At 45.8% G+C, this 27866-nt stretch overlaps 1 protein-coding gene and 1 pseudogene across 2 annotated transcripts; one reads left to right on the top strand and one right to left on the bottom strand.

The window, feature by feature from the left end:
• On the top strand, positions 1-27810 carry C1H2orf92 (chromosome 1 C2orf92 homolog). Of its 2 annotated transcripts, XM_039479237.2 has the most exons (8): positions 1-123; positions 5477-5578; positions 6863-6946; positions 12697-12795; positions 14047-14118; positions 24039-24149; positions 25912-26062; positions 27414-27810. In XM_039479237.2, exons 1-8 carry the CDS (start codon positions 78-80, stop codon positions 27544-27546), a joined length of 798 nt encoding a protein of 265 aa, XP_039335171.1. In that variant the 5' UTR covers positions 1-77; the 3' UTR covers positions 27547-27810. The 2 variants fall into 2 exon arrangements, with proteins under 2 accessions (XP_039335171.1, XP_074244214.1); XM_074388113.1 differs by lacking the exon at positions 5477-5578.
• Positions 8587-9370, bottom strand: LOC101036376 (large ribosomal subunit protein uL30 pseudogene; annotated as a pseudogene).
• Positions 27811-27866: the final 56 nt, after the last annotated feature.

Here is a 27866-nt window from a genome sequence, read left to right on the forward strand (position 1 = left end):
GGAGTCCTGAGGCTGCTGAGTCTGAAGAATCTTCAGAAAACTGGCTTTTGCCTGCTGGTTCATGGACTAAGGCAAAGATGAGCAGAGCCCTGGCCCTCTTCTTTGCCCTCTGCTTGATCCGAGGTATATAGCTGTGGCAGCTGGAGAGAAACTTAGGCCCCACTTTGAGCCTAAGTGGGACAGAGGAGGGTGTTCCCTCCCACATTGTGGGGAACATAGACAGTCTACCTACCCTACCTTCTTTACCTTCCCAAATCTACCATTCAGGGTTTATTACTTGGGAGAAGGGAGTAACTTAAAATGTTTCCCTAATTTTGAAGCTTTCTCAGAATTCAGAGCTCCATAGGAGGGTGGCATACATGCATATTTTTAACTTTTTATTGTAAGAATTTCCAAACATATGCAAAAGTGGAAAGATTAGTATAAAGAACACCATGTGCTAATTAACCATCCTGATTTTATCTATACACACTCACTATTTAAAAAATACCAGCATTGGCTGGGTGCAGCGGCTCATGCCTGTAATCCCAGCACTTTGGGAGCCTGAGGCAGGCGAGTCACAAGATCAGGAGTTCGAGACCAGCCTGGTCAACATGGTGTAACCTCATCTCTACTAAAAATACAAAAAAACCCAACATACACACACAAAAAAACTTGGGTGTAGTGTCAGACATCTGTAATCCCAGTTACTTGGGAGGCTGAGGTAGGAGAATTGCTTGAACCTGGGAGGCAGAGGTTGCGGTGAGCCGAGATCTCACCACTGCACTCCAGCCCAGGCAATCGTGCGAGACTGTGTCTCAAAACAAAACAAAGGGCACAGTGGCCGGGTACAGTGACTCATCCTATAATGCCAGTACTTTAGGAAGCCAAGGCAGGAGGATTCCTTGAACCCAGGAGTTTGTGACAAGCCTAGGCAATGTAATGAGACCCTGTCTATACAAAAAATTAAAAGATTAGCCAGGCATGGTGGTGCCTGCTTGTGGTCCCAGCTACTATGGAGGCTGAGGTGGGAGGGCCACTTGAGCCCAAAAAGTCAAGGCTGCAGTAAGCCATGATCACACCACTGCACTCTAGCTTGGAAAACAGAGTGGGACCCTCAATCAAAAAAAAAAAAAAAAAGTAACAACTTTATAGAGATATAATATATCATAAAATTCACCCTTTGTTTTATTTTTCTACTTATTGTTATTTTTGAGACAGGGTCTCCCTCTGCCACCTGGGGCTGGAGTGAGTGGCACAATCATAGCTAATTGCAACCTCAACCTCCCAGGCCCAAGGATCCTCCCTCCAGCCTCCCAAGTAGTTGGGACCACAGGTGTGTACCACCATGCCCAGCTGATTTTTTAAGATTTTGTAGAAATAGGGATCTCACTATGTTGGCCAGACTGGTCTCGAACTCCTGGGCTCAAGTGATCCTCCTACCTTGGCCTTCCGAAGTGCTGGGATCACAGGTATGAACCACCATGGCTGGCCAAATTTACCCTTTAAAATGTGTATAATTCAGTGGTTTTTAATATACTCACAGAATTGTGAAGCACAACTAATTTTATTTAATTTTTAATTTTTTAATTTTGTGAGATGGAGTGTCACTTTCTCATCCATGCTGGAGTGCAATGGCGCTATCTTGGTTCAGTGCAACTGCTGTCTGCCAGGTTTAAGTGATTCTCCCGCCTTAGCCTCCCAAGTAGCTGGGATTACATGCACATGCCACCATGCCTGGCTAATTTTTTGTATTTTAAGTAGAGACAGGGTTTCACCATGTTGCCCAGGCTGGTCATGAACTCCTGAACTCAATGGATCCTCCTCTCTCAGCTTCCCGAGTAGCTGGGACCATAGGTGCACACGATGACACCCAGATAATTGCTTTTTATTTTTTGTAGCATTGGGAGCTCCCTATGTCCCCCAGGATGGTTTCGAACTTCTGACCTCAAGTGATCTGCCCACCTTGGCTTCCCGGAGCACTGGGATTACAGATGTGAGCCACCATACCCAGCCCGAATTTTCCTCAAGTTCAAAAAATCTTGATGAAGATTTAGCTAAAATATTTGGTGAGTCACCCGCTTCCCTGTGGAACCTCAGGTTGGATTCAAAGAGTTGTGTGCATGACTCTCATTGTCTCCCAGGTAACCTGTTCTTGCTGCTGTGAAGGGAAGGCAGGTGCTTTTCCTTGAGGCTAGAATGTTTGTCTAAGTGTCAAGAAATTAAGCAAAACATAGATGATACACACCTGAAAAAGACCCTACTGAGCATGAATAGAGCAGAGCAGCACCGTGTGGGAGCTCACTGAGACGGCAGCATCAGATGCCACCTTGCACCAGCTGCAGCACACCTGCCTCGCCAGTTTCTGCTCTGAGGCCCTGGTTGTCAGTCCTAACTGAGCATGAGAACCTCTGGGGCAATCCTCTTTTTAACAATTGAGACATTCTACACACATCCTGAATCAGATTTTGGGGTGCGGGGATAGACCTTCACATTTGTAGTTTTCTAACCCTCCAGGGGAAACCAGGCTGAAACTCACTGGTTCCTACTCTAAACCTTCCGTTGAACATGTGAGAAAACCCAAGACCCAGGGAAGCTCTCTTTAGCAGAGAGCTGAGACAGAGAAAAGGGTTCTGAACCGCAGCCATCTGTTGAAGGAAGCTGTCCAGATGCCAGTGCAGTCTCTCCCAGGGGGGCCTGAGCCTTGTGTCAGGAGTGGAGGTTGAGGGTCGCCTTAGGTGTGGGAAGGAGCCCAGGGAGAGTGACACAGTTTCTTCCCCCTGGGTCAGGAGGCATTCGGATCACAGAGCGATGCCTGCACATTCCCGGTTGCACGAGAGTAGATCTCTCGACACCCGATAGGCCTTCGTTCTGGCAGCTGTCCGTGGCAGGAGCACTGGGCTTGCTCCTCGCCATGGGAACCATCACACAGGCCTCGGGCAGTCTGCATAGACGACAGCCTGGCAGGTGACCAGGCTGGGATGAGTGAGCAGATGCGGGTAGCACTTGTGGTCCCCCCAGCTGTGCCTTCAGCACCTGCTGTCTAGGAGGCAGAAGCCTTGTTCTCGGCCTTGCAGGTGACCCCAGTGTCTCTGAATCTAGCCCCATAGGTGTAGGAGGCAGGTGATTGCATCTGAAGATGGGAGCCCAGTTGAGGGTTTGGGAAACACCCATGATCCCTCAAGGGCCCATTGACCTGCCCAGTACATGCCAGGTGGACCTTGGCTTGGAGGCCACAGCTTAACTCTGCAGTTCCCGCTGGGCAGCATTTCCAGGGACTCGTAGGTCAGCATGGTCATCAAGGAGGGGTGGTGAGAGCAGCTCCTCATTGTCCTGGTGACCCTGATGGTTAATTTTCTGATGTCTCTGTGGTGAGCTCCTATTGCGTCAAGTGAATAGAGACCACCGAGAAGCAACAGCCCCGGAAATGCACTCAGAATAGATACAGGACGAGTGGGGTTTGTGAGGACTGTTTTCTGAGGCTTAGCAAGGAAAGCCTAGAGAGGAAGGTCAAACTGCTGCTTCCCAGGGAAGCCAGAGGCCCGAGAACTTGAAAGGGAAGGAGAACTTCATATGTTTTAAAAATGTAACCCTGATGAATTGGCAACAGTTTTATAAATTTCTGTTCTGCTTCATTTCTGCCCCCATAGCTCCCACTCTTGTTTTTGTGGGTGCAATTTTCATACAGAACATTTGTACACAAGCTTCAATTCTCTCTGAGGACGGCTTTGCCCTTTAGGTCTGTCGGGTCCCAGGCAGTCCCAATGCTATGGAAGTGTTGGTGTCAGGCTCTTTGCTCCACATCCTTCTTCAACGGCACGAGGGGTGGGGTGGCGTGTGTGAGTCGTTCGTGATCTTGGTGTGGGCTGTGGCTGGTCTGCAGCACCCCTTCAATAAGTGCTTCAAGGGCTTCTCATGATGCTTGTAGCTCATGAATTAGTGTTTCCTAGAGGCTGTTTCCAGGTGTCTTGCATGTCACACACTGGCCCACTGGGGCTGGAGGGAGATCAGGAGGACCAGACTGTTGGTGAAGGGAGTTGACAGAGACATTGAATGTTGGTGAACAGGAGTGACCTTGGGTCTCAGTAAATACTGTGGTCAACTGAATCCGGAACCCAGCCTCATCATCAGGGCCCACTTCCTCCGGAAGTCTGCTCAGCCGTGTACTTGTGTTCTGGCTGCCGCAGGCCAAGCTGGTTTTCTTCTCCTCCTGTCTTCCCTGGCCCTTGCTTTGTAGCTCTTTGTGGCTGTGTCATGTCTGATTCTCCTTTCCCACTATCTAGATGGCTCGAGGAGGCACACCACACACCAGGTCACCTTCCTCTCTGAACCCCCAGCACCTTGTACTGTTTCTCTGCAGAGATAAGGCTGGGTGAAAGCTTGTGCCAATGATGTGCAGTCTTCTACTCTAGGCCAGTCTCCACTGTAGAAGAGGATTATGATCTTTAGGAGTATGAGCTTGGTTCCTCCATACAATAATGGGTCATAAAACTGAGTGGCCAAGATCATCCTGGTGAGGGGAGTCCGTGTGTTACCATAGTTGCTGTACCAGTTAAGAATGCACCTGGCAGGTGGGGGGCTAGGGGAGGGCTAGCATTAGAAGAAATACCTAATGTAGATGATGGGTTAATGGGTGCAGCAAACCACCATGGCATGTGTATACCTATGTAACAAACATGCATGTTCTGCACATGTATCCCAAAACTTAAAGTATAATTAAAAAAAAAAAAAAAAAGGCCGGGCGCGGTGGCTCAAGCCTGTAATCCCAGCACTTTGGGAGGCCGAGGCGGGTGGATCACGAGGTCGAGAGATCGAGACCATCCTGGTCAACATGGTGAAACCCCGTCTCTACTAAAAATACAAAAAACTAGCTGGGCGTGGTGGCGCGTGCCTGTAATCCCAGCTACTTAGGAGGCTGAGGCAGGAGAATTGCCTGAGCCCGGGAGGCGGAGGTTGCGGTGAGCCGAGATCGTGCCATTGCACTCCAGCCTGGGCAACAAGAGCGAAACTCCGTCTCAAAAAAAAAAAAAAAAAAAAAGAATGTACCACCTGGCTGTAATTTCCTAAAAACCTGACTTACAGTAGCTTAAACAAAGAGTGGTTTATTTTCTTTCTGTCACAGCAATCTGGGGGAGGCCACTGTGGCTTAGTGCAGGAGGTCAGGAAAGGCTGCTTCTCTGAGGTCATCGGGAACCTCCCCAGTGCTTGTGTGGCAGAATGACAACAGGAAGAAGGAGAATTAGGACACTGACAAACATGAGATTTGGGGTCATATATCTTTAGTGGGCAGTGTTTGCCACCCCAGATGTCTCATGCAATGAAAATGTTCTGGAAATGATTTAGGTAGCTGGAGTTTCCTTCCCTAAGACAAGGCATTTACAGCATAAGGTCCACTATCTATTAAGTTTGTGTTATGCATTCGTCGTATTCATAGTCTGCTTTAGGTACTTAGCAAAATACTGCTGGTATTAACCTGCCTTTGTTTGCTTCACTGGAGATGAAATTCTGCTGCAAGTGTTTTCTCAGGTTCCATATGACCCAACATTTGATGAAACAAGAACAGCAGTCAGATCCATTACAAAGAGAGACGCACAAAAAAGTAAGTATATGTTGCTAACATGGTATGTGTACATACCTCTACAGACCTCTGTATTGTCTCAAATGTGCGATGCTAGCATTTTAGCATTCCTTAAATTAACTACTGGGGGACAAAGTCAAACTGAGATGTGAAGAACGCTCTGAAATTCTCTCTACAATCTTCCACCCAATATGGGAGTCTACAGGATACAGTATGAGTGTCCCTGTATTTTGGGGTGATCTCTGATGTGCAGTGTAAGGCAGGTTCTGCCACTCTGGAGGCTATTCAGAGAATAGAAACCTGGTTTGCAAGTGGGGTTCACTGTTCCTTGTAACAAAAGCTATGAGAAGTATAATCAATTTCTATTCACCCACGCTTTATAGATCACTGCCCATGAGTGCCCCAGTCATTGGCTTGGGAGAGCAGAGTCTTCCAGCATCCCTCCCTGTCACCCCCACCGTCACTCCACCCCAGCCTCTGTTAAATATTTGCCCAGGGAAGCAGAGTTGATTTTTCCTCCAGCACTGATGCTCCAATGCCAAGGCTGAGAGTAAGCAGCTGGCCACATATGCAAAAATAATGCACATTAACCCCAAATCACAAAAAGAGCAGAGAAACCCTGTAAGGTGGATATCATGTGCATTAGGGAGAAAAATAAGAATGAGTAATTAGTTATCAGAATAAGCCAGCTATGTGTGCCATGAATTATAAGACTCTCAGCAAAGCAATTTAGTAACTAATCACTTTGCCAATGCATTCTATAAGCCACTGGATTGAGAAAAGACATGAATATTTCATTGTATAATCTCAGTAGCTTGCCCTGCACCATGTTTTACGATGCTCCCCTGGCTGATACATTATGAGGAACACGTTTTTAGCAAAGTGCTTGCATGATTAAGTGTATCTAGTCTTAATGATTCATCAGTGTCTCATTAACAGAGAACTGTGCATTTGTCTTTTATTGGATCAAAGTGGTTGTACTTGAAATCATTTGGCATATACCACGTAGGCCTTTCTACCAGTTTTCCTGTAGAGTTAAACCTGCCATGTGCACAAATCACTCAATGGCTATGCATATTGTCTGTCAAGAGACCATGTGAAAATGAACTTAGCTCCCGGCGTTGTGTTGGAACTTCAGATGCTTGCAGACACTTCATGAATGCTCTGTGACACTCAGAATAGGGGGGTTCAGGCCAAGTGCATGATGCTCTCCTCAGAATGCTGTGCAGAAGAGTCTCAGTTTAAAAAGAATATCTGAAGAGCCAATGAAAGACTTAATCACAGCTGTGGCTGATTTTCCCATAGGCTATTCCCAACAAAAGAGCTCGAAAGATGCTGCATTTGCATCAGGTTCAAATGAGCGAGAGGAGCATTTGGCTAAGATATTTGGTAAGTAACCCCCTGCTACGAGACCCTTAGCCTGTATTTGAAGAGTTGCATGCTTGTCCCTGGTTGTCTCTCAGGTAACCTGTTCCTGCTGCTTTGAGGGGAAAGCAAGTGCTTTGCCTTGAGGCTAGAATCTGTTTCTCCACGTGTCAAAACCCTAATAAATTAAGCCAAATGTAGAAGATAAACACCTGGAAAGGATCCTGCTCCTCAAAGAGTGACCCATGGAGCAGGAGCAGGGCTACCATCTGGTAGCATGAGAATCCCCTGGGGAGACTGTTAAAAAGAGACACACCTTGGCCGGATGCGGTGCCTCATACCTGTGATCGCAGTGCTTTGGGAAGACAAGGCAGGAGGACTGCTTGAGGACAGAAGTGCGGGAGCAGCCTGGGCAACATAGCAAAACTCCCTCTCTCGAAAAAACAAAAACCAAAAACACTCAAAAAACTCCCCCTGCAAAACATGACAAATTAGCCAAGTGTGGTGGCATATGCTGTGGTCCTAGCTACTTGGGAGGATCTTTCGAGCCCAGGAGTTTGAGGCTGCTGTGAGCTATGATTGTGCCACTGTACTCCAGCCTGGGCAACAGAGCTACACTGTCTACTAAAAGAGAGAGACAGAGAGAGACAGAGAGAGAGAGAGAGAGAGATGTTTCACTTTTAGTGGTCAGATCTTGTGAGGTAGGGAGTCAGTTTGCATCACTGGCCAACATGGTGAAACCCCGTCTCTACTAAAAATACAAAAATTAGCTGGATGTGGTGGCATGCGCCAGTAGTCCCAGCTACCCAGGAGGCTGAGGCAGAAGAATCGTTTGAACCTAGCGGAGGAGATTGCATTGGGCCAAGTTTGTGCCACTGCATTCCAGCCTGGGCAATGGAGTGAGACTCCATCTCAAAAAAAGAAAAAAAAGTTAAGAAATAAATGCATTTGTCGATGGTCAATTGACTTTCAACAAGAGTGGCCAAGCCAACAGAGTGGAAATAACAGTCTCTTCAACCAATGGTCCTGGGAAAACTGGAAGGCCACAGGCAAAAGAATGAAGCTGGGAAAAAAAGAAAAAAGAATGAAGCTGGATCATTACCTTATACCATACACAAAAATTAAAACTCAAAGTGAGTCAAAGATCTAAATTCATGAGCTAAAACTATTAGTCTCTTAGAAGTAAACATAGGTGAAAATCTTCATGACCTTGAATTAGGCATGTGTTATCTTAAGACACCAAAAGCAGGCAAATAAATAAATAAATAAAAAATAAAGAAAGAAAAAAAGAAAAAAGAAAAATTTAGCTAAATTGGACACCATCAAAAATTTAAAAAATTGAATGGTATCTAATATCATTTGATATACAAAAAAGGCATTTCTCTTACACAATGAGAAGACATTTGCCAATCATATATCTAATTAGGAATCAATATCCAGAAGACACAGAAAATTCTGATAACTTAACAACAAAGCAAACAGACGACCCACTCCAAAATGGGCAAAGAACTTGAATAGCCATTTTCCAAAGAACATATACAAATAGCCAATAAACACATAAAAAGATGCTCAACATCATTAGTCATTAGGTAAATACAAAATACCATTATTCACACTTCTTAGAATGGCCACTTTTTTTTTTTTCAGTTTGAGAGCAGGTACTGTTTATTAACTGACCAGCTTAGAAAAATAATCATGGTAGACACCTTAGTTCATTCTTCTAATAAGCCTGTTGATCTGGTCCTCCCTGTTGCCAGCATCTCCACCCTCTACAAAATGGGTGGTCTTTTTCTTCATTCCGCCTCGTGGAGAAGATAATTTGAAGGGTCACAGGAAGCTATTTGCTTCTTTGAAGTGTTTCCCAATAGTATAGATCTCATGAATCAGATCCTCCATGCAGATGATGCCATATTTACCAAGAAATCAAGCAATCAAAGTGTTACCTGTCAAAGCAATTAGCTTCTTATTGATTTTGCCATAACCAAGTTTGTAGATTAGTTCATTTACTGACTTTAGATTTGGGTACCACCATGCACTATATGGCTCTACAATCCTCAGCATGTTAATTGAGGCCTTGTTGAGCTTCATAAAGTTTCCATTGAAGATTTGATGAAGGCAAAGAAGTTGCAACACCTTTCAGACCTTTGGGCTCACACCATAGATACCTCTGATCTTGATGACAAACGCCAATTTGGGTTTTGCAGGTACATAGAAGTTACCAGCTTTCCTTGCCATCCTCACCATTCGAATTTCAGTTCTGTACATCTGCCTATATTCCTTGAGGTAGTGCTTCTCTTTTTCATAGATAAGCTTCCTCCTTGCCTTTCAAAGCATCTTTTGGGCAAACTTCTTTCTCAGGTGCTTGATCTTCAGCTCTGTGAAATTCCTTCACTTTTTCTTAAGGATTTCTGGCACAGCAGGAATCTTCTTCTCTTCTATACCCTCCATGGTTCCAGCCAGGAAAAGAAGAAGTCGGCCTTTTTTTTTTCTTTTTTTTTTGAGACAGAGTCTTGCTCTATCGCCCAGGCTGGAGAGCAGTGGCACGATCTTGGATCACTGCAACCTCCGCCTCCCAGGTTCAAGCAATTCTCCTGCTTCAGCCTCCCTAGTAGCTGGGATTATAGTTGCCCGCCACCAAGCCTGGCTAAGTTTTGCATTTTTAGTAGAGATGGAGTTTTGCCATTTTGGCCAGGCTGGTCACAAATTCCTGACCTCAGGTGATACACCCGCCTCAGTCTCCCAAAGTGCTGGGACTACTGGCATGAGCCACCATGCCCAGCCAGAATGGCTATTTTTTAAAAAAAGAAAAATATTAAATGTTGGTGAGGATGAAGGACATTGGAACCCTCATACGTTGCTGGTGGGAAGATAAGATGGTACAGCTGCTACACATCCATTTTGTGGTGTTATAACAGAATACCACAGGCTGGGTAATTTGTAATAAACTGAAATTTATTGGCTCCCAATTCTGAAGGCTAGGAAGGCCAAGACTGAGGGGCCAGCATCAAGTGAGAACCTTTTTGCTGCATCATCATCCCATGGCAGAAAGTGGAAAAGCCATAGAGGGTGAAAGAGAGAGTAAGGGAGGGCCAAACTTGTCCTTTTACGTGGTATGCACTTTTGTGATAACTAACCCACTCCTGTGATAACCACATTAATCTTTTAACGAGGGCACAATTTTCATGACCCAAACACCTCCATCAGGCCCCACCTCCTAACATGATGACCACACTGGGAATCAAATTTCCAGCTCATGAAATTTGAGGACACATTTAAATTATAGTAATAGGTACAGAGTTTCTGTTTCAGTTGATTTTTTTTTTTTTTTTTCTACATGGAGTCTCTCCCTGTCACCTAGGCTGGAGTGCAGTGGTGTGATCTCAGCTCACTGCAACCTCCACCTCCCGGATTCAAGTGATCCTCCTGCATCAGCATCCTGAGTAGCTGATATTACAGGCATGTGCCACCACACTGGGGTAATTTTTTGTAACTTTAGTAGAGACAGGGTTTCACCGTGTTGCTCAAGCTGGTCTCAAACTCCTGACCTCATGATCTGCCTATCTTGGGCTCCCAAAGTGCTGGGTTTACAGGCATGAGCCACTGCGCTTGGCCTTGTTTTAGGTGATTTAAAAGTTCTGGAGGCTGGGTGCCTTAAACCCAGCACTTTGGGAGGCCAAAGCAAGCAGATTGCTTGAGGTCGGAAATTTAAGACCAGCCTGATCAACATGGAAACCCTGTCTCTACTAAAACTAAAAAAATTAGCTAGGTGTGGTGGCATGAGCTTGTAATCCCAGCTAGTTGGGAGACTGAGGTGGGAGGATCATTTGAGCCTGGCAGGTAGAGGTTGCAGTGAGCTGAGATTGCACCACTGCATTCCAGCAGGGAGTTCTGGAAATACATAGTGGTCATGTTTACACAACACTGTGAATGTCTTCAATGCTTTTAAATTGTACACTTAAATAAAGTAAAAATGGGCCAGACATGATGGTTCATGCTTGTAATTTCAATACTTTTTAACGCTGAGGTGGGAGGATCACTTGAGGCCAGGAGTTCCAGACCAGCCTAGGCAACATAGAGAGACCCTGTTTGTACAAAAAATTTAAAAATTAGCTAAGTGCGATGGCACATCCTTATAGTCCCAGCTACTCAGGAGGCTGAGGTGGGAGGACTGCTTGAGGCCAAGAGTTCAAGGCTGCAGTGAGCTGTAGATTGCACCACTGCAGTTCAGCTTGGGTGACAGACACAGCAAGACTTTGTCTCTAAATAAATAAATAGCAGAAATGCAAATTTCACATTAAGTGTATTTTCACACACACACACACACACACACACACACACAGAGAGCAAACCCAAGGCCCAGGGAAGCTCTCTTTAGCAGAGAGCTGAGACAGAGAAAAGGGTTCTGAACCGCAGCCATCTGCTGAAGGAAGCTGTCCAGATGCCAGTGCAGTCTCTCCCAGGGGTTCCTGGGCCTTGTGTCAGGAGTGGAGGTTGAGGGTCGCCTTAGGTGTGGGAAGGAGCCCAGGGAGAGTGACACAGTTTCTTCCCCCTGGGTCAGGAGGCATTCGGATCACAGAGCGATGCCTGCACATTCCCGGTTGCACGAGAGTAGATCTCTCGACACCCGATAGGCCTTCGTTCTGGCAGCTGTCCGTGGCAGGAGCACTGGGCTTGCTCCTCGCCATGGGAACCATCACACAGGCCTCGGGCAGTCTGCATAGACGACAGCCTGGCAGGTGACCAGGCTGGGATGAGTGAGCAGATATGGATAGCACTTGTGGTCCCCCCAGCTGTGCCTTCAGCACCTGCTGTCTAGGAGGCAGAAGCCTTGTTCTCAGCCTTGCAGGTGACCCCAGTGTCTCTGAATCTAGCCCCATAGGTGTAGGAGGCAGGTGATTGCATCTGAAGATGGGAGCCCAGTTGAGGGTTTGGGAAACACCCATGATCCCTCAAGGGCCCATTGACCTGCCCAGTACATGCCAGGTGGACCTTGGCATTGGAGGCCACAGCTCAACTCTGCAGTTCCCGCTGGGCAGCATTTCCAGGGACTCGTAAGTCAGCATGGTCATCAAGGAGGGGTGGTGAGAGCAGCTCCTCATTGTCCTGGTGACCCTGATGGTTAATTTTCTGATGTCTCTGTGGTGAGCTCCTATTGCGTCAAGTGATTAGAGACCACCGAGAACCAACAGCCCCGGAAATGCACTCAGAATAGATACAGGATGAGTGGGGTTTGTGAGGACTGTTTTCTGAGGCTTAGCAAGGAAAGCCTAGAGAGGAAGTTCAAACTGCTGCTTCCCAGGGAAGCCAGAGGCCCGAGAACTTGAAAGGGAAGGAGAACTTCATATGTTTTAAAAATGTAACCCTGATGAATTGGCAACAGTTTTATAAACAGAGCTTTCTGAGCTGATAGAATCTGTTCTGATTCATTCCTGCCCCCACAAACTTTACCCTATTTTTATGAATTATCTTGCAAACAATCTAAAAGAACTAGAAGAATGATCAGGGCACTAAGTATCAGGAGATCTGGGGCCATATATCTTTAACGGGTAGTGTTTACCAGCCAGGAAGTCTCAGACAATCACAATTATCCGGAAATGATTTAGGTAATGGCATTTTCCCTCCCAAGACAAGGCATTTTAGGGAATAAAGTCCCATATCTGCGGAGTTTGCGTCACGTATTCACTGTATTCATAGACTGCTTTACATACTTAGAGAGCAAAATACATCAGTCCTGCATTGCTCGTATTAACATGGCTTTGTTTGCTTCACTGGAGATGAAATTCTACTGCAAGTCACGTCCCAGTTTCCGTATGACCCATCATTTAAAGAAACAGCAGCAGTCAGATCCATTACAGAGAGAGACATGAGAAAAGGTAAGTGTATGTCGTGAACACAATAAATGCACACGTCTATAGGCCTATGTGTCGTTTTAAATGTGTGGTACTATCATCCTAGCAATCTTTAACCCAACTACTAGTGGGGCAAAGCCAGACTGAGATATGAAGGAAATAAATATGAAATCCTCTCTATAACCTTCCACCTGCTATGGAATCCATGGTCCAAAGTGTGAATCTCTGTGTATTTTGGGATGATCCTTGATGTGCAGTGTTGGGCAGGTTCTGCCACCCTGGAGGCATTCAGAGGACAGAAACCTGATCTGCAAGTGGGGTTCCCCATTCCTGACAACAAGAGCAGCTAGCAGCATCGTAACTTTCCACCCAACACATGAATCCTTCTAAGTGTACAGTGTGGTTTGAGGGTTATGTAGTCATTAATGCCCCATCCAGTGGATGATAAAAACAAGACCAAAATGACTTACCTTTGGCACACCCATAGAAACGACAGATGTGAAGAACACACTCTTTCCCCCAAAGCAGCTTCATATTACGGGAAAAATTTAGCACTTTGGGAATTAAGATAGGTATTTGCTCATAGTAATGAGGATAGAATTATGTATTGGAAATCTGCCAGATGTGCATGCAAGTGCCCCGGGCAGGGGGGGGGGGAGTGGACACTGTGTTGATATTCTGCAGACAGATGTTTGCACCCCAATTCCTGAGGGTAGTTTCCCTGAGGGTAGCCCAGGACAGCTGCCTGGGCACCTCTGCAATTGGCAGTGAGATGGCACTGCTCTCTACGTTGAGGCATTCACTTTCAGACACACATTTGTTCATACAAGTTGAGTTCTTTATTAGCATTTCAACTTAAAAATGGAAAACAAGACTGGGAGCAGTGACCGTAATCACACCTATAATCCCAGCACTCCACCTCAGAAGGGTGAGGCAGGCGGATCACCTGAGGTCAGGAGTTCAAGACCAGCCTGGCCAACATGGTGAAACCCAATCTCTACGAAAAATACAAAAATCAGCTGGTCATGGTGGTTCGTGCCTGTAGATCCAGCTACTCAGGAAGCTGAGACATGAGAATCACTTGAACCTGGGAGGCGGTGGTGCAGTGAGCCCAGATTTTGCCACTGCACTCTAGACTGGGTGACAGAGCAAGACTCTATCTCAAAAACAAAACAAAACAAAAGAATGGGAAACAAAATATGGGCCCAAGGTGCTTGCAAATGTATACTGACGAAGACCCTTTTTCTCATTTCTTTTTCATGTGTTTTATCAAAGGAACCAGTGCTACTTGGAATTCTCCTAAACCAGAATATTTCCTTGGCAGTGTGGACAAAATTCCCAATAAAGGTAAATGCAAATGCATACAATTGGAATTGGGGGTCGATAAGTCATCGTTTTTTTTCCTCTGACCTGACCTGAGTTCAGAGCTGAGGGTCCGGCAGATGGTGCTGGGACTGTCTTGTAGAGAAATACCGGTACTTGGCTGCACAACGTGGGCAATTCACCCTGAATTAGGAAGAGATCCCCAATCACCAGTAAGGTTTAGGATACCCATGGTTTCCCCAGATCCCACTCTGTGTGAGTCTGCTTCTGTATAGCATGAAGGAGCAGACTAGAATGTTTGTTATCTGCAGGCAGATGGCTGCTGGCCAGGAGGGAGAGAGAGCTCGCCTTAGACACCCGGTGCCTCCTCCCAAACTGACCTGGGCAGGCCTTTTCCCCTCTGGGGTGGTGGAGCTGGGCAGGGGCTAAGCACATTCCTGCAGGGCTGCCCCAGTGGAATTCTTCCCTCCTCCTCAGGTGTTGGGAAAGCGCTCCCTCCAGCCAGGACCAGAGGCTCATTTGAGCGATCTGATCATGCTGGAGGCAGATTGGCTCCGAAGACAGGATGAGCAGCTAGAATCCATGAAGCGTTTCTCTCCATGAAAGACTTAAAGATTTAAAAGAAAAAACCCAAATAGGTCACTGTCTGAGCTGGTAAATATGTGGTCTTTCCTGGGTGCAGGATTATGAACCTGGCCGCTGGTTCCCAGGACGCACAGTACATCAGCCAGGGGTCAGGGATGGGGAATGGGAAGAGCTTATTAAAAATCCTTATTCCCAGGCCTCCCCATGAATCTCTGAAAATGAGCCCAGCAATCTGCACGTTTTTACCCATCCCTCTAGTGACTTTTCTATAGTCAGCCAGGTACTAGCCCCCGACATATGGAATCATTGACTTAGATGATATTTGCGATTAATTTACCACAGAATACTCTTTGAAATGAATACTGCTAATATCCCAGAATTCATCCTCCATGTTCCCTTCCGTAAACTGCATGATGATCATAAATAAACTTGGCCAGCTCTTTGGTACCTGGGTCTACACTGCGGGAGGTGAGGGTATGGTTTTACATGGAGGACCACGGGGGGCTGAAATGTTCTCATCTGCACAATCAGTCTGCGTCCCTCCATTTTCCTGTGACATGGCTACCTGTTGTCCCAACACCATTTACGAAAAAGTCCATCTTCGCTTCAGTGACCTGAGATGCCCTTTTCTCATTTATTGATTCCTGTATGTACTGTGTGTATGCCTGGGCTGGCTTTCTTTCTTTCTTTCTTTCTTTTTTTTGAGATGGAATCTCACTTTTTCTGTTCGGGCTGGAGTGCGGTTGCGTGATCTCGGCTCACTGCAACCTCCGCCTCCTGGGTTCCAGCGACTCCCTTGCCTCAGCCTCCTGAGTACCTGGGCTTTCAGGAGCACACTACCAAGCCAGGCTAATTTTTGTACTTTAGTAGAAACAGGGTTTCACCATTTTGGCCAGGCTGGTCTGGAACTCCTGATATCAAAAGATCTGCTCACTTCGGCCTCCCAAAGTGCTGGTATTACAAACGTGAGCCACCACGCCCGGCCTATGCCTGAGCTTTCTACTCTAACTCACTGGTCTGTTCCTCTCTGTATTCAACACTGTACCACATTGTTTTAATTAGAGGTTGAAATCGTATTTTTTTTTTTTTTTTTTTTTGAGACAGGATCTTGCTTTGCTGCCCAGGCTGGAGTGCAGTGGTACTATCTTGACTCATTGCAACCTCTCCTCCCAGGTTCGAGCAACTCTCCTGCCTCAGCCTCTGGAGTAGCTGGGATTACAGGTGGCTGCCACCTTGCCCAGCTACCTTTTGTATTTTTAGTAGAGATGAGGTTTCACTATGTTGGCCAGGCTAGTCTCAAACTCCTGACCTCAAGTGATCCACCCACTTCGGCCTCCCAAAGTGCTGGGATTACAGGTGTGAGTCACAGCAGATAACAGTTTTAATGTCTTGCAGGACTGGTTCCCCTTTTGCTGTTTTTGTTTTTTTCATTGTTTGCCTGGCTATTTTTGCATGTTTGTTTTTCCGTATGAACTTTAGCATCAACTTGTCTAACGTCATTAAAAGGCTGTTAGTATTCTGATTGGCATTGCATCAGATTTATAATACAATATTCACTTTGGGAAAACAGATGTTAGGTCATCCTGTGCTAGAAATGGGAATGCCTTTCCAGTTCTTCGAGTTCATTTTCAGTGTGTGTTCAAGTTTTCCGTATATAGATTTTTACATGGATCTTCTTAAGTTTATTCCCAAGTCATCTAATTTTCTGTGTTGCTATTGTAAGAAAGGGGTTTTCTCTATCATTATATTCTCTACCTACTTATTGTTTGGGAATAGGGAAGCTTGATTTTTGTATATTAATTTTATGTCCTCTTGCCTTATTCAATTCTACACATACTGTTATATCATCTGTAAATAGAGATAGTTCTACTTCTTTACCAGTTGTTATGCCTCTACCTGATTTATTTATCATGTTTAACTGCATTGCTAATACCTCTAGGATAATCTTGAGTGGTTGCTGGAGATATAGTGGGCATCCTGTTTTGTACTTGCTCTTGGAGAAAATGCCTCTAGAATTTTCTGATTAAGATTCTGGTTATAGGACTAATATGAATAAGAGATTATCAATCTGTATTTCTTTCCTTCCATCTATACACATACATGTAAATATATTGTACATGTAAATATATATACGTACATAGATTTGTACTGAGAATGTATCTGTCCAGAAAACACTTTTGGGTATTTTTTTCCGTTTCTATGAGTCGAGTTACTTTAGATGTCTCATGTAAGTTGAAACATACGGTACTTGTCTTTTTGTGATTGGTGAAGTTCACATAGTATGGTGTCCTCAAAGTTAATCTATGGTATAGAATATGACAGAATTTCCTTTCTTTCTTTCTTTTTCTGAGATGGAGTTTCACTTTTGTTGCCCCGGCAGAAGTGCAATGGCACAATATTGGCTCACCGCAACCCTTGCCTCCCAGGTTCAAGCAATTCTCCTGTCTCAACCTCTCGAGTAGCTGGGATTACAGGCATGCGTAATTACATTACACCACATCTGGCTAATTTTGTATTGTTAGTAGAGACAGGGTTTCTCCATGTTGGTCGCGCTGGTCTCAAATTCCCAATCTCAGGTGATCTGCCCACCTCGGCCTCCCAAAGTGCTGGGATTACAGGCGTGAGCCGCCGCACCCAGCCTTCTTTTCTTTTTAAGGCTTAATAATTTTCTGTCGTATGCATATACCATATTTTCTTTATCCATTTATCTGTTGTTGCACACTTGAGTTACCCTCATGTTTTGGCTATTGTAAATAAATAATGCTGCAGTGAATCTGGGTGTGCAAATATCTCCAAGATCCTGTTTTCCATTCTTTAGGATATGTATCCCGAAGTGGGATGTGGGCTCATATGGTAAATCTATTTGCAGTTTTTGGAGGAGCCTCCATATTGCTTCTGTAGCAGCTACACTGTGCTACAATCCCACCAGTGTGTGCAGCCTTCCCGTTTCTTCACATCCTTACTAACACTTGTTATTACATATGTGCTTGTTTTAAACATCAGGACTGGGTGCTGCATTTTGTTCAAGGTCCTTTCAGCATCCGTGGAACTAATCATATGATTTGTTTCCGTAAGTCTAATAACTATATATATATATATACACACACACATATATATGATAATAATGAACTTCCTCATGACAAACCATCCTGCATTTTTAGAATGAATTCTACTTGGTCATACTGGGGCTTGGAGAGTCCAGTCACTGCCAGAGTCTTGGCCCTGGGCCCAGCTTTTTTCAGCACATCTGTGCTGTCACTCAGACTGGCAGGGGACGGGGAAGGAGCCTTGGGGTTCCTTTAGACACCAAGGAAGCAGCAGGTCCTGGTATAGATATGTAGACTGAGCCAGATTTATAACTTTCAGTTACTGATACATATGATGGGTGTTCCTCCATTCGTATTCCTTTTCAATTTTTAAAAATTGTTATAGAATACGTATAACATAAGCTTTACCATCTTAACCATTTTTAAGGGCACAGTTCAGTGGTGTTAAGTACATTCGTGACGTTGTGCATCCATCACCAGCATTCATCTCCAGAACTCTTTTCATCTTATAAAACCAATACTCTATACCCATTAAGTAATAACCATCCGTTCCCCTTCTGCACCCCCTCGCAACCGCTGTTCTACTTTCTGTCTGCTTTTGACTACTGTAAATAGCTCCCATAAGCGGGATCATAGAGTATTCGTCTTTTTGTTACTGACATTTCATTTTGCATGATGTCCTCAAGGTTCACCCATGTTGTAGCGTATGTCAGAATGTCCCTCCTTTCTGAAGCCAAATCATATCCCATTGTAGGTATCCGCCACGTTTTGTTTACTCACTTACCCTTGATGGGTTGCTTCCACATTTTAGCCTTGTGAATGATGCTGTTACGAATGTGGATGTACAGGTAATTCTTTGAGACCCTGCTTTCAGTTACTTTGGGTGTATACTCAGAAGTGAAATTGCTGGATTCTATGGTCGTTTTGGTTTTAATTTCCTGAGGAACCACCATGCTGTTTTCCATGATGGCAGTAGCATTTTACATTCCCAGCAACAGCACAGGGGTTCCAGTTTCTCTACATCCTCGCCAACACATGTTATTTTCTGTTTTTCTTTTTTAATTGTTTAAAATTTTATTTATTTATGTATTTATTTATTTATTTTTGAGACAACGTCTTGTTCTGTAGTCCAGGCTAGAGTGCAGTGGTGCGATCTTGGCTCACTGCAACCTCTGCCCCCTGTGTTTAAGTGATTCTCCTGCCTCAGCATCCTGACTAGTTGGAATTCCAGGCATGTGCCACTGCACCTGGCTAATTTTTTTTGTATTTCTTAGTAGAGACAGGGTTTCACCATGTTGGCCAGGCTGGTCTTGAACTCCTGACCTCAGGTATTCCACCCGCCTCAGCCTCCCAAATTGCTAGGATTAAAGGCGTGAGCCACTACACCTGGCTTATTTTCTGTTTTTTTCGACAGTAGTCATTCTAATGGGTAAGAGGCAGTATTTCATTGCAGCTTTGATTCGCAATTCCCTAATGATTAGGGATGTTAAGCATCTTTTCATGCACGATCAGCCATTTGTACATCTTCTTGGCAAAAATGTCTATTGAAGTCCTTAGCCCATTTTTGAACGGGTTATTTGTATTTTTGTTGTTGGGTGTCAGGAGCTCTCTCTCTAGTCTGGGCATCATTCCCTTACCAGATAAAGTATTTGCAAATGTTTTCTTCCATTTTGAGTGGGACATCTTTGTTTACACTGTCTTTTGATGCACAAAATTTTTTAATTTGCATAAAGTCCAATTTGTCTATTTTTTCTTTGGTTGCCTCTGTCTTTGGTATCAGACCCAAGAAATAATTTCTGAATCCAACGTTGTGAATTTTCTGCCCTATGTTTTTTTCTGAAAGTTTTATAGCTTTAGGTATTACATTTAGGACCTTGTTCCATTGTGAGTTAATTTTTGTTTATGGTGTTGGATAAAGATCTGACTGTATTCTTTCGCATGTGGATATCCTGTTTTCGTAGCACTATTTGTTATCCTATTAAAATTGTTGTGCTGGTGTTTGCAAATGTTAGGTGTGGTCTGCCCAGGAATGTATATTCCAGTGCCAAGACACCTCAGCTCCTGAATAAGAAAATGCCCCTGAATAATTTACCTTCAACCCTGAATAATCATTGTTTAAATAAATTAAATGATATACTTGGAGGATAGAAAGCTATCTAGCTTGATTCTTTTATTTCTAAAACTGTTTCTTCAGTCAATTGGTTTCAAATAATTTTACTTTCAAGTCATTATTTTTCCTTCTGGAGGAACCAGGACAACGTTTTTTTTCTTTATTTCTTTTTTTTGTTTGTTTTCAATTTTTACTTTTTAAGACGGAGTCTCACTCTGTCATCCAGGCTGGAGTGCAGCTGTGCCGTCTTGGCTCACTGCAACTCCCACCTCCCAGGTTTAAGCGATTCTCCTGTCTCTGCCTCCCGAGTAGCTGGGACTATAGGTGCGCACCACCATGGCCAGGAGTCTTGGCTAACAAGACAGGTTTAGCAGGGTGGTTCTGGCTCAGAGTCCCTCATGAAGTTGCAGTCAAGATTCTTCCAGATTCATTCTCTCCCTCAAGACCTAGCTACTGATCCCTCCCACCCAGTCACAGGCACTGTGCCGGAAGCTAGCGAGCTCAGTGAGGCATTCTTGTCCTCCAAGAGCTCACAACTCTTAAGAGAGACAGCTAATCAATAAATAACTATTAGATATAAACATGCTAACATTGAAGGTTTTAAAAAATTGCTTTTGTTGTAGTTGCACAGAGTTCTGGGAGAACAAGAGGCTGATCTGCTTGATAGGGTTTTTCCAAGCAGGAAGAGTAAGGGAAGAAGGCTGAGAATCACCCGCAGGCAGTGGGACATGACAAAGGTCACATTGCCAGCTGAGGGGGCTGATCAGATCCATCTTCAGAGGGTGGGAGCCGCTTTCAGGATACTGAGCAGGGACAGTAAATTCCAGACCACACTGTCTGGACCCCCTCCTCAGCATCAGTGACCATGCAAAAAAACAAAAAAAAAACCAAAAAAACAAAAAACAAAACAAAACAAAAAAAGGCTGAGTGCCGTGGCTCAGTCTTGTAATCCCACCAGCCCTTTGGGAGGCTGAGGTGAGTCACCTGTGGTCAGGAGTTCCAGACCAGCCTGGCCAGCATGGTGAAACCTTGTCTCGACTAAAAATACAAAAATTAGTTGGGCGTGGTGGCAGGCACCTATAAACCCACCTACCTGGGAGGCTGAGGTAGGAGAATCGCTTGAACCCGGGTGGTGGAGTTTGCAGTGAGGCGAGATCGCACCACTGCACTCCAGCTTGGGCAACAAAGTGAGATTCTGTTAAAAAAAAAAAAAAATGGTGAAAAACATCTCGATAGTAGGAGAAGTGGGGAAATTACATTCTGAGAAGTGAAGTGTCTTGGAAAAAGTGTGCCCAGGTCTGTGGACACAGCTGTAGCTAGGGATGGTCATAGGTCCACTGAATGGAATCTAGTGTCAGTCCCATCAATAAGGTGCTATTAACATGTAATCAAAGGCTCATACCAATGTTAGAGTCTCCAAAACACAGACAATTATCAAGACGTAAGAATTCAACTTTTTCTTGAGCACAAAGTCAAAGTTTCTTGGTTTTGCACTCCTTTAAGAAGGGTTTTTACCAAGCCCAGCACACGCTTGATTGGCAGCTTGGGTTGAGCCTACACCACAGAAGGATGGGAGAATTGCTCTCGTAACGGGCGGCTGCTCCTGTCATAGTTAATAGTTCTAAAATTCAAAAGAAGTCTGGAAATGGAACCGTGTTCGTCAAAAATTTGATAATTGTGCTTTTCCCCACAAATAATAATCCAACAAATGATCTCACACAACCCATCAAACATAAAAGACTCCTTCAGACTCTTCAAAGAACCCTAGGTGAATGAAAACTTATGTCCATACTGACGATAAGAATAGGCAGTGGCTCTTAATTCTGATGTCTTCTCCCTTCCATAGAGAAAGGGAGTGAACACGTGTTCTCGTGTCAGGTCTGTCATTGCTCCAGCTCTGTGGACGAGCAGGTCGAGTCTGCCCCCTAGTGGAGAACTCCATGCTCGCCAGGGCTTTCTGTCTGTTAATCTCTGGACTCCGATTTGACATGTCGCATTTCAAAAGTCAAGTTAATGATCAGTCTTATGAAATTGAGAATTTTCTCTCTTTTCTAAGCCAAGTTGAATAAGGAACAAATTTCTCTTTTTTCAGGAATAACAAGAACTTCATGAGGCTGTTATCAGCCTCATGATAGTCTTAACCATATTGTGATAATTTTCTGTTATTATTATTTTGTTTAATTTCATTACTCTTTTGAGACAGGGGCTTGCTCCGTTACCTGGGCTGGAGTGCAGTGGTGTGATTATAGTTCTCTGCAGTCTTGATCTCCTGAGTTCAAGCCATCTGCCTACCTCAGCGTTTCTTTTCTTTTCTTTTTTTTTTAGACGGAGTTTCGCTCTTATTACCCAGGCTGGAGTGCAATGGCGCGATCTCGGCTCACCGCAACCTCCGCCTCCTGGGCTCAGGCAATTCTCCTGCCTCAGCCTCCTGTGTAGCTGGGATTACAGGCACGCGCCGCCATGCCCAGCTAATTTTTTGTATTTTTTTTTTAGTAGAGACGTGCTTGTTGTCTCGTGTCGGATCCTGTTCCCTCTGCAGCAGTGAGCCCAGTGCTTTTCTTGCTGATGATATAAGTTTATGTTTAACCTCTATTCTTGCTAAGGTTTATGGTTTCCATGCTGACATTGGGATCTTTGTGCATCAGGCTTGCAAATGTATTCTTTTTCTATGATCGTTACCACACTGTTGTGTAGCCTCAATCCCCTCCCCTATTGAAAGAGCCTAATAAAAAACTGAGCTTTTGAGGGGAATTTTAAACATCCACGGAGCGGCTGTATGTGGTGTCTCACCTGGGCCCAGTTTTGAAGAAAACGGTTTCTTTGTCTTCTTTTTTCTTTTTCACCAACCACTTGGTTACTTTGAGAGATCTTGAATCCACATTGATGTATTGGGAGCTGGTCTTCCAACATGGAAGGTCTCTCATCTGGGCCTGGGAGCTCCAGCCGGCTCTGAAGTCTTCTGGGGTGTGAGAGTCATTACTTGCCATCCTTTGCCATTCCCTCTTTGATAGCTCACTTTCTTTTTTTTTTTTTTTTTGAGACGGAGTTTCGCTCTTGTTACCCAGGCTGGAGTGCAATGGCGCGATCTCGGCTCACCGCAACCTCCGCCTCCTGGGTTCAGGCAATTCTCCTGCCTCAGCCTCCTGAGTAGCTGGGATTACAGGCACGTGCCACCATGCCCAGCTAATTTTTTGTATCTTTAGTAGAGACGGGGTTTCACCATGTTGACCAGGATGGTCTCGATCTCTCGACCTCGTGATCCACCCGCCTCGGCCTCCCAAAGTGCTGGGATTACAGGCTTGAGCCACCGCGCCCGGCTGATAGCTCACTTTCTAACTGCCAAACAGTCCACACACATTTCCTGGAGCGCGACCCATTGGTTCTAGTTTGTTCCCCAGAGCTTCCCACAACATCTCTCAGCCTCTTCCCAGGCCGTTCTGCATCTGGCAAAGACAGACAGGCCATGCTGGCCTCCCGATGTTCTCTAAGCTAAACTCAGGCCCTTTGACAGGTCTCATATGCAAATGAGTCAGGCACCAAAGAGCAGAGCCGAGGATGCAAATATTTCTCATTTTCGACTGTCTCGTTTCCATTAAACTATTCTGCAATCCCTCTAGCAATACCTGAATACTTCAGTCTGGTTAATTTTCCTATCTTGTCCTTGCAACTCAAGAAACATTTTTATAGCACTTTGTGGTTTAAAGTTATTTTCACGAACAGCATGCAACTTGTGAAGTAGGTCTTATTTTCTCTATTTTATGCAAGTGGAGAAGTAGGCTGCAGCTTAGAGAGGTTCTCACTTGGGTCCTCTAAGCATGGGCCTCTCCCCACAGAAGCAGCATCTTTTGGGGTCTGTGAATCATGTACATTTCCAGGCCTATCCCAGACCTATGGAATCAGAAACTCTGGGGTGTGGTCGGCAATTTGTGTTTTCAGAAGCCCTCCCAGTGTGATTCAGATGCAGGCTCAAGTGCAAGGAATCCTGCCTCAGCTATGGGTGGGTTGCCCAGGAATTTGTTAGATTTTTAAAAAGTAAACAAAAACCAAGAAAACACCAACACATTGATGTTCTGATGTTTATACTTTCCCCCAAATCCTCCCTAACTCCTCACTTTGATCTAGAAGAAGCTACTTTTATCATAAAAGCAGAACTAATTACAGGCCATGGTTGTTTACCGATGAACACATTTGGTCTTTTGTAGATTACGTCTCAGAGGAGAAGAGGTTTAAAGAATCCCCTCTGTTCGACAGGGATGTAAGACAGCAGTTAACTACTGCAGATAGAGAAACACTTGAAGGAGCAGCTAAACCAGGTTGGAATCTATATAGCATGAACTAAGTATGATGCTGAAATACAGACAGCTTCAGAATGTGTCTTTTGCCTTTTGTGGTATTTTAACTGACACCTTTAATTCACCCGCAAAATACAATGTGTATTTAAGATTTGTGAATGAAACCAACTCCAGAGGCTGGGTGCTGTGGCTCACATCTTTAATCCCAGCCCTTTGGGAGGTCGAGGCTGGCGGATCCCCTGAGGCCAGGAGTTCGAGACCAGCCTAGCCAACATGGCAAAACGCCATTTCTACTAAAAATACAAAAAAATTCACTGGGCATGGTGGCAGACACCTGTAATGTCAGCTGCTCAGGAGGCTAAGGCAGGAGAATCTCTTGCCCCAGGAGGTGGAGGCTGCAGTGAGCAGAGATTGTGCCATTGCACTCTAGCCTGGGCAACAAGAGCGAGGCTCCATCTGAAAAAACAAAACAAAACAACTAGAAATACAAAAGCCCCAACTCCAGAAATTTCAAAAAGGTACTTTTATATTGTGTCTGCACAGCCAGGGTCCTTCGTAACATGGGCATGATATTCTGAGTCCCAGCCGGTGCCGGGCTGAGGCTTTCTGACAACCAGGAGGGATGAAATGCCACGTGCGGGCCTAGTTCCAGATGAGCTTCACCCTTGCTCATCCCTGAGCCCAGACCTGTTCAGAGTGGCAGAAACTCACCCATGCTGGCACCAAGCACAGTGCAGCCCTCCACACAGCCACTCCCTGTCAAAACGATACCCAGCTGTCCCTTCCTAACGCTTAGAAATAATAAATGCGAAATTATTTGAACAAGACTTTAGAGGTGCTGGATGAGCCACCTCTTGGCATAGCATAGCTGAAGGTGGGAGGCTACACAAACCCTGTTTTCTCCCCATCACCCAAGAAGGCCCTGGCTCAGCTGTCCCGTCTGCATCACTGGCTGCCCTGGACAGCTCTCCACACGAAGCCAGCTGCTACCGGGGATCATACCTCCCTGTCCCATCTCCCTGATGTCTTTTTCTTTTTTGGTCACATTATAAATTGGGTGACAGATGCTCTGGGAGACCCTGATGTCGACTGGGTCTCCGTCCTTTGAGATCTGGCTAAGACTGCCTTGCTTTCCCGAGCCTATGCTCAGAGGTATTCCCATCCACTTTCACAGTCTTTGTGAATCCTCATAGGGGCTCTGAAACTGGGGATCATCTCTGGCATTATGTTTGCCTCGTGCTGGTGCCGATACGAAATACCCCAAACCTACACACACGAGGCAAGTTCTGTACACAGGAGAATTTCCTGAAGCCAGGGGCAGAGGAGGGGCAGCAGAGAAGCGGTTCCATCCCTGCCCTGTGAAAAGCTGCAGACTGAATGTTGGCCTCCATTGTTCTTAAAAGTTTTTGCAGTAGGATTTCTCAGCCTCCTCCAGTGCCCCTGCCTCCCCTCACCCCATCTGAGCTCTCATCTGCTCTTCTCTTTACCTACATACTGCTCTGTGGAGCTCGCTTCCTGGTTGCTTTGTTATGTGCCAGCCCAGACCCTCAGCGTCTCATCTCCACGCCGCAAAACATCTCGTCTTATCACCAGATAGCAGAGGAACACATTTCCTCAAACAGCCAGTTTCTTCTTGAGAGGACTTCTGGAAGCAGTGGCTAAGATGCCAAGGTTTTTATTCGGTTGTGAATGGAATGAACAGGTGTCTCTGGCAGGTTTAGTCCTGGTTGTGGGTAACCCAGCTGGGATCTCTGTTCACTTTGTACTGTGTCTTCTTGTTTAGATGCTCACTTTAGGGCAATGCCCTGCGGGCAGCTCCTGCACTTCCTGCAGAGGAACACCATCATCGCCGCAGTCTCAGGGGCGGCTGTCCTCGCAGCCACCATGCTGTTGCTGCTCGGGTTGGCCTTATACATCAGGAGGAAACAGCCATCGTGAGTGGCGCTGCCATGGCCTTCCTTCCAAGAACCCGCTGGTGTTTGAAGTCGCGCTGCCCCCAGTGCTTCCTGCTGATCCGGATTTAGGAAGAGGGCAGGAGCTGCAAGCCTGGTTGTGCTTCAACATCCCCTGACCTGCTCTGTAAAGCACACAGGACCCGGCCATGGGTTTTAAGCACAGCCTGGGTGACTCTGATGCACAGCTGGGTTTGGGGATCCCTGGGTGGCCAGGATTGCCTCTCAAGACCATTCCCATTAGGCCAGACCTGTCCTCATATTGAGGACTGTGGCTGAAAGGTTGGTAAATAGGAATATAGATTTAGAAAAGAAAGGAAAAACACAAATCTAAGAGGGTCTGGAGGGCTGAAGCCATGAAGGCGAGTGAGAGCAGGGCTGATATTCAGCTCATCCACCTTGGCACAGCCGCCCTGCTTGCTAGAATACTGAACGCCTTCCTCGAGCTGCCCACTCACTTCCTGATCTTCTCCGGGATCCTGCAAATGAAGGGTTAGTGCCTGGCACAGCCGTGGCCCTCCAGGGCTCTGCTTCAGTGGCGGTCATTTTGACTGGTCAGTGCCTGTCTACGCCGGTTAAGTATTTTGGTTAGGCCTCTAGATGAGGGGGCTCAGGCACAGGGGCACTCACCATGAGCAGGCACCAGAGAGCAAATGGTTTGCGTGACTGACGTTGTGTATGTGGAACTGCATTTTGAAATCACTGCTTCTTGCCGCATCCCCGGGGTCACGTATTCCTGACCACAGAAGGAAGAGCAGCTCCCCACAGCCCCTCCAGTCCTGCCCGACACTGCACTGAGTGCTCAGCTTGCCCCTAGAGCAATAGGCTAGAGGCGTGTGATGAGGGGGACTGTCCATCCCCACCCCTACCCACCCTCTGGCTCCAGAGGTAGCAGTGTTTAAATTTCGCCACAAGAGTGGCATTGCTTTCCCTCCATGCCAAGGCTCCTGGGTCTGGTGACCCATTCAAGCCACCTCCCCCACCCCCACCTCCAGCATCCTCTTTCTACCAAGCCTGCACCACTGGACCTACCATTTTCCCTCCATGCTCCTTGAGATATCAGCAGAGTGGTCAGAACTGTGACCCCTTCCCATAGGGACCAGTCAAACCGTGGGTGGTCTGAGATAGTTAAGAGAAACTGTGGGGAAGAGAGTTTCCCAGAGGCTCTGTGCTGCCCAGAGGCAAAAAGAATTTCACAGATGACAAACCTTCCCGATGGGCAGCAGAGTCCTCCTCACCCTTGGAATAGCTGGCCTCCACCCTTCCCAACCAGCAGGCGGCAGGAGCTCCCGCACGCTGAGCTGAGCAGTATGGTTTCTTTGCTTTGGTTTAGATCTCCTCTGGCAAAGACGACATACAATATTTTTATAATGAATGGAAAGACATGGTGGCAAAATTCTGAAGAAAAGAATTTCACAAAATATGCAAAAAAACAGACACGGTTGAAGTGCAGTTCCTCTGTCTAAGCCAGGTCGTGGGGCCGTCAAGCCAGGACTTGAAACCATGATGCGAGGACATTCTCCATGTGCACACCACAGGGAAGCAGGTCGACTTCTGGCTGGGAGACGTATTCTACTAAAGCGTCTGCTTCCCGTCCCGATCTTGAATGGACCGAGAAAAACTGCTTTGCCACAGGACACTTGTGGCAAAATGGCACCGATGGCTGGCACCAGCGAACCCGTCGGACGATGGACTTATCATTTAATAAAGCGTCGATTCATGTATTCAGTTGTTCACTGAACAGATATTAATAGACCACCTCACATGTTGACAATATCAAAATAAG

The sequence above is a fragment of the Saimiri boliviensis genome, chromosome 1 (genome assembly GCF_048565385.1).
Source record: "Saimiri boliviensis isolate mSaiBol1 chromosome 1, mSaiBol1.pri, whole genome shotgun sequence".
NCBI lineage: Eukaryota > Metazoa > Chordata > Mammalia > Primates > Cebidae > Saimiri > Saimiri boliviensis.